Source organism: Chrysochloris asiatica, unplaced genomic scaffold (genome assembly GCF_000296735.1).
Source record: "Chrysochloris asiatica unplaced genomic scaffold, ChrAsi1.0 scaffold00018, whole genome shotgun sequence".
Taxonomy (NCBI): domain Eukaryota; kingdom Metazoa; phylum Chordata; class Mammalia; order Afrosoricida; family Chrysochloridae; genus Chrysochloris; species Chrysochloris asiatica.
The window spans coordinates 23,266,709-23,279,018 of record NW_006408536.1 but is presented as its reverse complement, the minus strand read 5'-3'; the positions used below and the strand labels follow the sequence as shown (position 1 = coordinate 23,279,018).

The following is a 12,310-nucleotide window of genomic DNA, read 5'->3' as shown; positions in this document are numbered from 1 at the left end:
CCGGGATTTGGAATATTGGTGGGATCGCTTTCAGCATCATAGCAACACACAGCTATCATAGTATGATAAATTCACAGACCGGTGGTAGGATTCATGCTTGTTGTTGTTAAGGGAAGTTAAATTGGTTCCTACATGTAGTGACCCTGTAAAGGGTTTCCAAGGAGCATCTGGTGGGCTTAAACCACCGAACTTGAAGTTCAAATGACTTTGCAGTCTGACTCATTAGCCCACAGCGCCACACCAGGACTCCGACTTAAGGATATAGTAGCTCAAAATTCCAACTGAGAGGGAAGGACTCTTCACATCAAGGACCAAACCTATCCCCTCTGTTGTTGCTATTAGGTGCCATTGAGTCGGTACTAACCCATAGCGACCTTATGCACAGCAGAACGAAACACTGCCTGATCCTGGGCCAACCTCACTACTGCTGCCACGCTTGAGACCATCAATGCTGCCACTTGGCCAATCCATCTCGTTGGGGGTCTTCCTCTTTTTCTCTGACCCTCCACCTTACCAAACATGATATCCTTCTCCAGTGACTGGTCCCTCCTGACAATATGTCTGAAGCATGAGAGACGAACTTTGGTCATCTTGGCCTCCAAGGAGCACTCTGGCTGCACTTCTTGCAAAATGGATCTGTTGGTTTTTTGGCAGCCCGTGGCACTTTTAATAATCTCCTCCAACACCGTAACTCAAAAGCATCAATTCTTCTATGGTCTTCCTTATTCACTGTCTGCCTTTCGCATGCATATGAGGTTATTGAAAATACCATGGCTTGGGTCAGGTGCACCTTAGTCCTCAAGCTGACATCTTTGCTCTTCAATGCTTTAAAAAGGTCTTGTACAGATTTGCCTAATGCAATATGTCATTTGATTTCTTGACTACTGCTTCCATGAGTGTTGATAGTTGATCCAAGAAGAATGAAGTCCTTGACAACTTCAATCTTTTCTCCGTTGATAAGAATGTTGTTTATTGGTCCAGTGGTGAGGAGTGTTGTTTGAACTTCATCAGTAAATATTTTAAGTCCTCTTCACTTTCAGCAAGCAAGGTTGTATCATCTGCATATCGCGTGTTGTTAATGAGTCTTCCTCCAATCCTGATGCCACATTTTTCTTCATAGAACCCAGCTTCTCAGATTATTTGCTCAGCATACAGGTTGAACAAGTATGGTGAAACAATACAACCTTGTCACACACCTTTTTTAATTTTAAAACATTCAGTGTTCCCATGTTTTGTTCGAACAACTGCCTCTTGGTCCAGGTACAGATTCCTCATGAGCACAATTAAGTATTCCGGAATACTCATACTTTGCAATGTTGTTCAGAGCTTGTCATGATCCACACAATTAAAAGGCTTTGCATAGTCAATAAAGCACAGGTAAACATCTTTCTGATATTCTCTGCTTTTAGCCAAGATCCATCTGACATCAGCAACACTATCCCTTGTTCCACGGCCTCTTCTGAATCCGGCTTGAACCTCTGGAAATTCTCTGTCAATGTATGAGTGGAGCCGTTTCTGAATTACCTTTAGCAAAACTTTACTCACATGGGATATCAGAGAGCTTGTCCGATGATTTCCGCATTCCATTGAGTTAATACAGACCAGCAACTTAGACATTGGCTACCTAAAATGGGGCGTGGGGGTGGGGGGAGGGGACTTATAAAGGTACAAAGTGTCTGGCTTACAAGTTTTCAAGAGGGAGCTTAGTTTCAGAGTGTGCAGGGGAAGGTAGAATCCCCACAGAATCGTTTTCATCTTGTCTAGACCTATCTGGTGAAAGGAGATGGGGATAGGATTGTTATGATTCAATAGTAATTGTTATCATGACTAAATGTGATTGTCACAACTATAAAGGTAGAAGTTGTGTAACATAAAGGGGGAGTAGTAAATTTAACATTCCAGGAACAGAGGACCCTAGGACCATCAAGGGAGAACATGAGTGGAATGTGGGACCCTTTCCAGAGAAGCAGCGACACCAGAGACGGAGGCAGAGATGGGGACGTGGTGAGAGAGAACAGCTGAGGCCGCTAGACTCATGGAAACAGAAAGGCTGTGTGCTGGCGACCAGGAGGCAGGCCTGCAGAATGTGTCCTTAGGATGCTTCTTGTTGTTGTTGTTGTTAAGTGCCGTCGAGTCGGTTCCGACCCATAGCGACCCTGTACTGGGTTTCCGTTGAACTATGATACACAGGAGGAATTGTAATCATTGCAATGAAATGAAATACTATGAGTGCAAAACCAAAGCTCTCCAACGTAAACTACCACTCAATTCACAATAAAAACTTAAAATTATGTGTGTGTGTGTGTGTGTGTGGCTGTTGGTAAGTGCCATCTAGTCGGTTCCGACTCACAGATAGGTCCCTTATAGACCTATCGTTTGTTTGGTTGAAAATTAAGCCATGGGGGTGAGTTCAGTTCCAGACCTAAAGAGTTATTGTTGTTGTTGTGAAGTGGGGTCGAGTAGGTTCCGACCCATAGCGACCCTGTACAGGGTTTCCAAGGAGCAGCTGGTGAGCTTGAACCGCGGACCTAGCAGTTCAAACGGCTTTGCAGTCTGGCGCATTAACCCACAGCGCCATTTCGAGGAGTGGCAGGTGAGTTTGAACCGCCAGCGTTCAAACCGACCAGTGGTCCAGTGCCTATCCTACAGCAAGCGCCGCACTCGCTGGGAAAGGGGAAACTGGAGAGAGTTGTGGAGAGGAATGCCGTGTGCCGCCCAGCGTTACACAGACGCCATTTCCCTAGCTCGCATGCGCGCATCCTCTGCTCCGCGGACTTGGATTGGTTGATCCTTTGTTGTCCCGCCCCACCCGTGCAAGCCGGAAGTTCTCTCCGGACGCCTGGACAGCTGAGTCCCCTGGCCTTGTCCTGCGCTTGTCGGTGAGCTGCGCCCTAGGCTCCCTCTGCGCCCTCTGCCTGGCAGAAGGGCGAGCCCTGGTTTCTCTAGAAGCCCACCCCCCCTCCGTTTGGGACCCCTGGGCCGGGTAGGCCCGAAGATGCCCCTTCCCGTGTCCCCTGTCCTCTGGCGGAAGTCGCCAAGGTGGGCAGAACCTTCCGGGGCGCTGCTCCTTGTGTGCAGAGGTGGCTTACAGCGGGCTTTGTTCCCCCCAGGCCGCTGTTGCTTGGACCCTCCAACTGGAACCCAAACCCGGGCTTGGCCAGGCTCTGGGACTTGGGCGCCTTGACTAGAACTCAGCATGGTGTGAAAGGGCCCTCGTGGGGTGTGGAAACTGTGCCTCCCGACCATTTCACTCCTAGGAGGAAGGGGCTTCCTCCACCTCCAGCCCCCCAAACCTGAAGTGTTATGTGAGATAGAGCTGTTCTTGTTAGTGCAGTCGATTCCAACTCAACGACCCTGTGTATGGTTTCCGAGGCTGTACATCTTTGCAGGAGCAGAAAGCCTCCTCTCTCTCCCGTGGAGTGGCTGGTGGGATCGAACCGCCAGAGCTGTGGTTCTCAGTCTAGTGCTTATCCTACAGCGCCACCAGGGCTCGGAGGGATAAGGCTGTTGTTAAGTGCCATCAAGTTGGTTGCAATTTGCATAGGGTTTTCGGGGAGCAGTTCCTGAGCTTGAACTTCCAGCCTTGAGGTTCAAAGTGACTTTGCATTAATCCACAGCACCATACTGGGAGACTTCAAATTCTCTTTGGATTTCTAATTAGGTTACTGCTGATCTGTTTGTTTTCTTAGGGTTTAAGTAATTGTAGTGTAGATATGTGCATCTTGCCCATACTGTTGTATTGAAATGCACAAACTTTTACATGTATTCTTTCAACAAAGGCCTGCTTTGGCTCACAATATGTATACCCATGCTGGTGTGGCACTGCGAGTTAATGAGCTAGACTGCAAGGTCGGTTTGAACCTCAAGGTTGGAGGTTCAAGCTCACCAGCCACTCCTTGGAAAACCCAATAGAGACTCGCTATGAGTCGCAACCGACTCAATGGCACTTAACAACAACAACATGTATACCCATCAGACACTTCTTGGAAACCCTATGGAGGGTGGCTATGAGTTAGAACTGACTCTAAGGCTTGTAACAACAAAATGTATTCAAAAGCTAAGAGTATAGGTGTGTATTCCTGAGAGGATAGGTATGTATCCAATCATCTATATTAGCATATGAGTCCTGGTGTGGTGCTGTAGGTGAATGCACCAGACTGCAAAGTCATTTGAACTGCAAGGTCAGCATTTCAAGCTCACCAGCTGCCCCTTGGAAACCCTATACAGGGTCGCTATGGGTCAGAACCGACTGAAAGCACTTCACAACAATATTAGTATATACTCTAGAATCGTGTCCAAATAGAGGCAGCCGTTAGCTACCATATTGAAGGAGCCCTGGTGGCACTGTGGAATAAGCATTGGACTGCTAACTGCAAGCTCAGCGGTTCAAACCCACCAGTCTCTCCTGGGATAATGATGAGGCTGTCTGATCCCTTAAGGATTTACAGCCTCTGTGACGTTCTCTGTGAGACAAAATGGACTCAATGGCAGTGGTTTTGGTTCCGTTTTTTGGTAACTACGACATTGAGAACTTAGAATGTGGCTAATCCAAATTGAGATGTACTGTTAAGTGTAATGCTATGATGAGGCGTTCTGCTCCCGTAAAGATTTACAGCCTCGGAAACCCTGTGCAGGGTCGCTATGAGTCGGAACCGACTCCATAGCACTTAACAACAGAGAGAAAATAAAAATTTAAAATAGCTCACATATTCGTCTCTGTTGATTGCATGTTGAAATAGTATATTGGTACATGTAAATAATATGAATTGATTTCACCTGTTTGCTTTTCTTTTGTCATGTGACTGCTCTAAATTCAAAGTGATTTACATGTATGATCCCCCAAGTGCCCTGGACCAGAGTAAAGGCAGCTGTCCAGATGATGAAGAGCCATGATTTGGGGTTTTATTGCCTCTGTGCTTCCCCTAGCAACTAGTGGTCATCCTTGAAGGAACGCCACCTCACTGGCACATCTCATTGGCGCATCTCATTGGCCAGTTGCTCTGCACAATTTCAACTAGGCTGTCGGCTCCTTGAAGGCAAAGACCATCTGTCTCAGCGCAGTCGGCCTCTTGTTGTTCATTGCCGTCAAGTCAGCTCAGACCCCCATGTACTACATAATGATACATTGTCTGGTCCTGTATCATCCTGGGCCACTCAAGTTCATTTTTTGCAGCCACTGTCTATTTTGAATGCCTTCCAACCTAGGGGGCTCATCTTCCAGCACTGTCTAACCATGTTCTGATGGGATCCGTCTGATATTCACTGGCTGATTTTTGAAAGCTTGCCAGGCCTTTCTTTCTAGTCTTAGTCTAGAGGTTCTCCTGAAAATCTGCCCACCATGAGTGACCCTGCCAGTGGCATAGCTTCCAGCATCATAGCCACCACAAGATGCCAAACGGACAGATGAGTGGTGAGCTCTTATTGTTGTCGTTAGGTGCCATCCAGTCGGTACTGACTCATAGCGACCTTATTATGCACAGTAGAACGAAACACTGCCCAATCCTGGGCCAACCTCACTATTGTTGCCACTCTTGAGTCCACTGATGCTGCCACTTGGCCAATCCATCTTGCTGGGGGTCTTCCTCTTTTTCTCTGATCCTCCACCTTACCAAACATGATATCCTTCTCCAGTGACTGGTTCTTCCTGACAGTATGTCCGAAGTATGAGAGACGAACGTTTTCTCTGACCCTCCACCCTACCAAACATGATATCCTTCTCCAGCTACTAGTCCCTCCTGACAATATGTCCAAAATATGAGAGACGAAGTTTGGCCATCCTGGCCTTCAAGGAGCTCTCTGGCTGCACTTCTTCCAACACAGATCTGTTGGATCTTTTGGCAGCCCATGGCACTTTCAATATTCTCCTCCAACACCATAACTCAAATGCATCAATTCTTCTATGATCTTCCTTATTCACTGTCCAGCTTTTGCATGCATGTGAGGTTATTGAAAATACCATGGCTTGGGTCAAGCACACCTTAGTCCTCAAGCTGACATCTTTGCTCTTCAACGCTTTAAAAAGGTCTTGTACAGCAGATTTGCCCAATGTGTTGATAGTTGATCCAAGAAGAATGAAGTCCTTGACAACTTCAATCGTTTCTTCATTGATAAGAATGTTGTTTATTGGTCCAGGGGTGAGGATTTTTGTTTTCTTTACATTGAGGCGCAGTCCATACCGAAGGCTGTGCTGTTTGATCTTTACCGGTAAATATTTTAAGTCCTCTTCATTTTTAGCAAGCAAGGTTGTATCATCTGCATATCGCAGATTGTTAATGAGTCTTCCTCCAATCCTGATGCCACATTTTTCTTCATAGAACCCAGCTTCTTGGATTATTTGCTCAGCATACAAACTGAATAAGTATGGTGAAAGAATACAACCCTGTCGCACACCTTTCTTAATTTTAAACTACTCAGTGTTCCCATGTTTTGTTCGAACAACTGCCTCTTGGTCCATGTACAGGTTCCTCATGAGCACAATTAAGTGTTCAGGAATACTCATACTTCACAATGTTGTCCAGAGCTTTTCATGATCCACACAATCAAAAGCCTTTGCGCAGTCAATAAAGCACAGGTAAACATCTTTCTAGTATTCTCTGCTTTCAGTCAAGAGCCATCAGACATCAACAGTGATATCCCTCGTTCCACATCCTCATCTGAATCTGGCTTGAACCTCTGGTAGTTCTCTGTCAATGTATGCTTGCAGCCATTTCTGTATTACCTTTAGTGAAACTTTACTTGCATGGGATATCAAAGAGATGATGATTTCTGTATTCCGTTGGGTCACCTCTTTTTGGAATGGTGACCTCTAGCACATACTAAATACGTAATAAATGTTGAGTATGCTGTGTAGAACTCTAAAGTGGACACACAGTTTCCTTAGTCTTTCTGAAACTTGTGTATCCCCTCCCCATCCCCCATGGCTATAAAAAGTTTTGTTTTCACATCATAAGCCTCCAGAGGGACTAGAATGGTTGGCTGGATTTAAATACTGTTAAAACTTCAGAGGTCAGAGAAATAAAAGGACTAAGAAGGACCCAGTGCCTTTTGGGTTCTCCCACAGAAATACATTAACTTCAGGACATAAATGTGAGTAAAGAAAAAGCTTTGCTGAGACAAGCTGCTGCCTTCCCTGTCCGGAAGCCCTGAAGGTACAGTTACAGTTCCCCTTCAGAATCCCCTTGAAATTCTGAGGTGGGTTGCACAATTCTGACCCAAGTTAAATATTACTTAACCTCCTAGAGGACACACTATAGCTATCTTTTATTAACCAGCTCGCCAACAGCCAGGCCTCACACTTCCTGATAGCAGTGCACATAGAATGACTGAAGACTGCGGGCAGCAAGAAGCGCCATTCTATGGCAGGAAGCTTTCCACGGTGAGGGCCACCCCTCAAGGGGATCAAGCAGTGAGAAATGTCACCATCACTGTGACATGATGTTTAGAAGACTCATCTTTGAGGGCTTCTTGACCCTCTTTGAAATGCTTGATCCATCTAAAGACTTTGTTTTCATATGGGGCAGGATCCCTGTAAACTTGTTGCAAAGCTTCAGTGATTTGGGAAGATGTCCACTTGAGTTTTGTTACATTTTTTATATTAGCCCTGACCCTCAGTATCATTTTTTTCCCATGGCATAAAAAGTATCTTTTTTATAAAAGTCTCCCTAACAAAGGCCAAGGTGTATTACTGAGCCTTCCAACTTGTCTGCAGCCATTCACTGATCATAGAGACATGTTTAAACACATTTTGTTTTGAAATAAACCCATGCATGTATGACCTGGAACCCTAGTAGCAACATTGTTTTGCTTACCCTCTTATTAGTAGTTCTAGATTAGTCTGGCTTTCTGCAGAAATGTATTCTGCCGTGTGTGTGTGTATGGTGGAGGTAACGTCCAAGTGCCCCACTATTTTGACACCTAAGGTGGAGAGTTGGGAGTACAAATTCTGGCTCCTTGCTTGGTTAGAGTCTAGAGATCTTTGAAAACACCAGGTCCCTGCCTTCTGAGCTTTGTTTGGGGCCACATACTACCCTTTTGGTCTCATGTGCTTGGTTGTTCTGAGAAGCACGTTTATAGGCCTGTCTGTTGTTTGACTGCAAAGTGATCCCCGGAGGTGGCTTCCCTTCAAGATTTGAAGGGTATGTAAGGGCCATAGTCTCGGGGTTCTACCAGTCTTTGTCAGACCAGTATGTCTGTTTCGTTTGTGTTTTTAATGATTGTGACTTGTGCTCTACATTTGTCTCCTATTCTGTCCAGGACCTCTGTGTCTTTATCAGAGCAGTCAGTGGTGGGAGCTGGGCACCATCTAGTTCTTTTGGTCTCAGGGTCGTGGAGGTGGTGTTTGTGTGGTCCGTTGGGACTAACTGTTTCTGTCTCTTTGAGCTTCACTCTTCTTTCCTCTGGACAGAGAGAGACGAACAGCTGCATCTTAGACAGCCACTCACTGGCTTTTAAGACCCCCAACATTGTCTTTACACACTAGGTTATGCCAGTAGACTTAGCGGTCCCCCAGGACTGTAGTTCTAAATCCCCATTCCCAGTGCCTCATTCCCTGTATAGAACTTTACTCCCTGTAGGTTCTACTATGGTGGTGGTTGTGTGCCGTTGAGTCGGTTCTGACTTTATAGCATCCTTGTTTAGGGTTTCCAAGGGTGTAAATCTTCTATATGGTTCATTTTGCTACTTCTGTCACTTAAAACTTCATGATACCATGGATAGTGCTCAGCTAGCACTACTGAACATGTAATCAAGGATTCTATAGAAGAATCCTGATTATATAGGAGAAAGGCAGAAAAGAACTTCAAATCCTCCCGGAATCCTGATTTTATGGAGTCTTGGAGGCTGGATGAATGCCTAAAATCTTCTTCAAACCAAACAATGTTTTAATTTAACTGGTACTGAATATCTGCCTTGATTGAACATTGTGTTCTTTTAAGATCTATCTGTATGGAATCAAATTGACAACAGCAACTGGAAAGGTTAGATCAGACCCTTAGGGGGCAGTGAGTTCATCTTCCTGGGGAAGAAACAACTCCGAAAAGGAGGATGGGAATGGTTGCACAACTGAGATGTTGTCAACGTCCCTGAATTGTAGTGCTGGTGATTGTGTGCTGATACGTCGCTGCCGATCATTGCAACCCTACGTAGGGTTTCTGAGTCTGTAAATCTTTACGGGAGTAGAAAACTTCCTCTTTCACCTATGGAGCAGCAGGTGGATTCAAACTGCTGACCTTGTGGTTAATAGCCCAACTCATACCAGAGCTCTTTCACTGAATTGTATATGTAGAAATGGTTACATTGGTGTTTGTTCTGCTCTTTATATTCCCAACAACAAGAAAAATACATTTTAAAAGTTTTTGTGTTTTGTTTTTATGTTAATGACACCAAACTCAGGCTTTGGGACCAGTGAGTCCTAAGTCCCAAGCCTTTACCTTGTGCTTCAGAAGACTCTGGTGTCAGCATGCTGCTGATCTGCTGACTTTTGGGCCCAGCACTGTGGTCATGATGCCAGGCTCCTCAAATTCCGTTCCAGACTTAGCTCCAGCTGCCCCCACCCCCACCCCCTGCCCCAACCTGTGCTAGCTCACAGTTTCTTTAGGCTCCTATGAGACATTGTGTCCCCTTTGTGCTCTGTTCCGCATTCTTCCTGATTCAGAAAAATACTACATAAAGATGATCAAATCAGCAAGTAGTTCAGTTAAGTAGCTGAGTATGGGGAAATCTCTGCAGCGTTGCTCAGCACCAACACACTGATGCTGACATGGCAGGATTGCATCCTCCACAGGGTCACTAACGTCCCTCCACATTGACGGCGTAATCTTGATCTAGAAAAAGCACTGATGGTAACATTGGAGATGGGAAGGTTGTAACTAATCATCCAAGAAATCTTTTCTATGCCAGTGCCAATGCCGAAGCTCTTTGTGGCGCTGCTTTGTGTATGTATATGCGTGATCATGGTTAAAATAGATACAACCAAACAATTCCCATTCCAACAATGTTTCTATGGACTCTCCAGGGACGTAAACTCTTCATATCATGTGGTTACCACTACACTATTCCAAATGATTCCACCACTCTGAACAGCAGAAACTCAGTGCTCCCGAAGCCCCTTTGCTCTCCCCTCCCCCCCGACTTCTGATCACCATGAATAAGCTTCAGTTTCTATACATTTGCCTATTCTAGAAATTTAATATAAGTAGAATCATACTGTGGCACTGTGGGTTAATGTGCTGGAATGCAAAGTCGGTTTGAACTGTAAGGTCAGCGGTTCAAGCTCACCAGCCACAGTATGGTACTCGGAAACCCTATGTAGGGTTGCTATGGGCCGGAACCAACTCTACGGCACTTCACAACAACAACAGGATCACACAGTATTTGTGATTTTCTGTCATACCTCCTTCACTCAGCAGCATGTTTTTAAGGTTCATCCATGTTATAGCATGTACTTTATTATTTCTTTATATGGCTGAGTAATTGCTTTCTTTCCGAGTCCTGGTGTGGTGCTATTGGATAAGCACCGAACTGCTAACCACAAGGTTGGTAGTTCAAACCCTGTCACTCCTTAGAAACCCTATACAGGGTCGCTATGAGTTGAAATCAACTCCACAGCACTTAAAAATTGCAACAAGAGTTGCTTTTTAAAAAAACTACTGTGAAAGGAACTTTTGCAACCAGACGCACCACGTCTCAGGTTCCAGTTTTTAACATGCCACAAGCATTTATATGACATAACTCAGAAAACACTGGAAGGAGGGAGATGGCAGAAAGTGCCGTTTTACTATCGGCAAACCTCCAAAAACTGAAACCTCTTTTCCCTTTTCTTTGCAGCTGTAAAGATGTCTGCCAAGAGGCAGATCACTGCCAGAGTGGCATTGATTGAGCAACTCGTGTCTGACAGGAATTTTGAGGGTCTTGGCAACCACCTGACTGAACTAGAAACTATTCATGTGACTAAGGAGCATCTCCAAGAGACAGATGTGGCCAGAGCTGTGTATAGAGTCCTCAAACACTGCCCCACGGCGACTTTGAAGAAGAAAGCCAAGAGTCTGTTATCCAAGTGGAAAGCTCTCTATAAAACTCTTCCTCACTGCCAACCAACGGGCAACCCTCAGTTACTCCCCACCAGGGAGAGGAAGGAAGAGAAGGCAGAAGGTTCTCAAGCCTCAGGTAAAGATGAGATGTTGGACATCTCTTGCCTCTCATTCCAAGATGTTGCAAAAGCCATTGAAATGATTGTGCCAGCAAGTAGTGCTGTTTACATGGTACCTAAGGAGGGACACTGCAGTGGTTGTGACCCTGTACCTACTGGCAAGGAATCCAGTATGCCTCTGGGTCCCACAATGCCTGTGAGAACCAAATGCGTAGAACTGCTTTACAAAGCTTTAACTAGCTCTCCCACAGATCCTCCGAAAGCTGACTTATGGCAGAAATTCGCAGAAGAGATCGAAGAGCACATTTTTGCCCTTTATTCAAGAAACCTCAAAAAATACAAAACTTGTATCCGAAGTAAAGTGTCCAATTTAAAGAACCCCAGAAATTCTCACTTGCAACGCAACTTGCTCACTGGAACTATGTCACCAAGAGAATTCGCTGCAATGACCGTCCTGGAAATGGCCAGCCAGGAGTTGAAGGAACTAAGAGCTGCCTATACGGAGTCTTCCATACAGGAACATCTCCTCCCCCAAGGACTTGATGGCACACAGACAGATAAAATTCAGTGCAGACGCTGTGAGAAGTACAACTGCAAGGTCACTGTTATTGCTCGCGGAACCCTTTTCCTTCCAAGTTGGGTGCGGAAGTCCAGCCCCGATGAACAGATGATGACCTATGTCATTTGTAATGAATGCGGGGAGCAGTGGTACCACAGCAAGTGGGTGTGTTTGTAATTGTCAATATCTGTTATTTTAGCAACACAGAACTGGAATGATACCTTTCATTCATACAACTCATGCTTGTCTCTAAAATCGTATATGTTCTAGGCTTAAAACAATCCTAAGAGGAAAGAAAAGGAGCTCTGGTAGCGTAGTGGTTACGAATCGGGCTGTGAACCTCAAGGTCAGCAGTTTGAAACTACCAGCTGTTCTGCGGGAGAAAGATGAGACTTTCTGCTCCTGTAAAGATTTACAGCCTCGGAAACCCTGTACAGGGTCACTGTGAGTCGGAACTGACTCCACGGCACATAAACACCACCATCACCAAGAAGAAAGAAAGTCACTCAATGCCACTCACACCTTTGCCCAGAGCTGATAACTTGGGGGAAATATATGGCTATTAAAAGAATTTATATTGTGCTTTGCAGCCATTTGTGGTGGTG

General features: G+C 45.3%; 1 protein-coding gene across 1 annotated transcript; it reads left to right on the top strand.

The window, feature by feature from the left end:
* Positions 1–10,805: 10,805 nt before the first annotated feature.
* Positions 10,806–11,882, top strand: TCEANC (transcription elongation factor A (SII) N-terminal and central domain containing). The gene has a single exon (XM_006835626.1). The coding sequence runs from the start codon at positions 10,833–10,835 to the stop codon at positions 11,880–11,882; it is 1,050 nt and encodes a 349-aa protein (XP_006835689.1). The 5' UTR covers positions 10,806–10,832.
* Positions 11,883–12,310: the final 428 nt, after the last annotated feature.

What these genes read in the sequence shown, in the direction of transcription:
- TCEANC (XM_006835626.1), top strand. Translation starts at nt 10,833, where the DNA reads ATGTCTGCCAAGAGGCAGATCACTGCCAGAGTGGCATTGATTGAGCAA.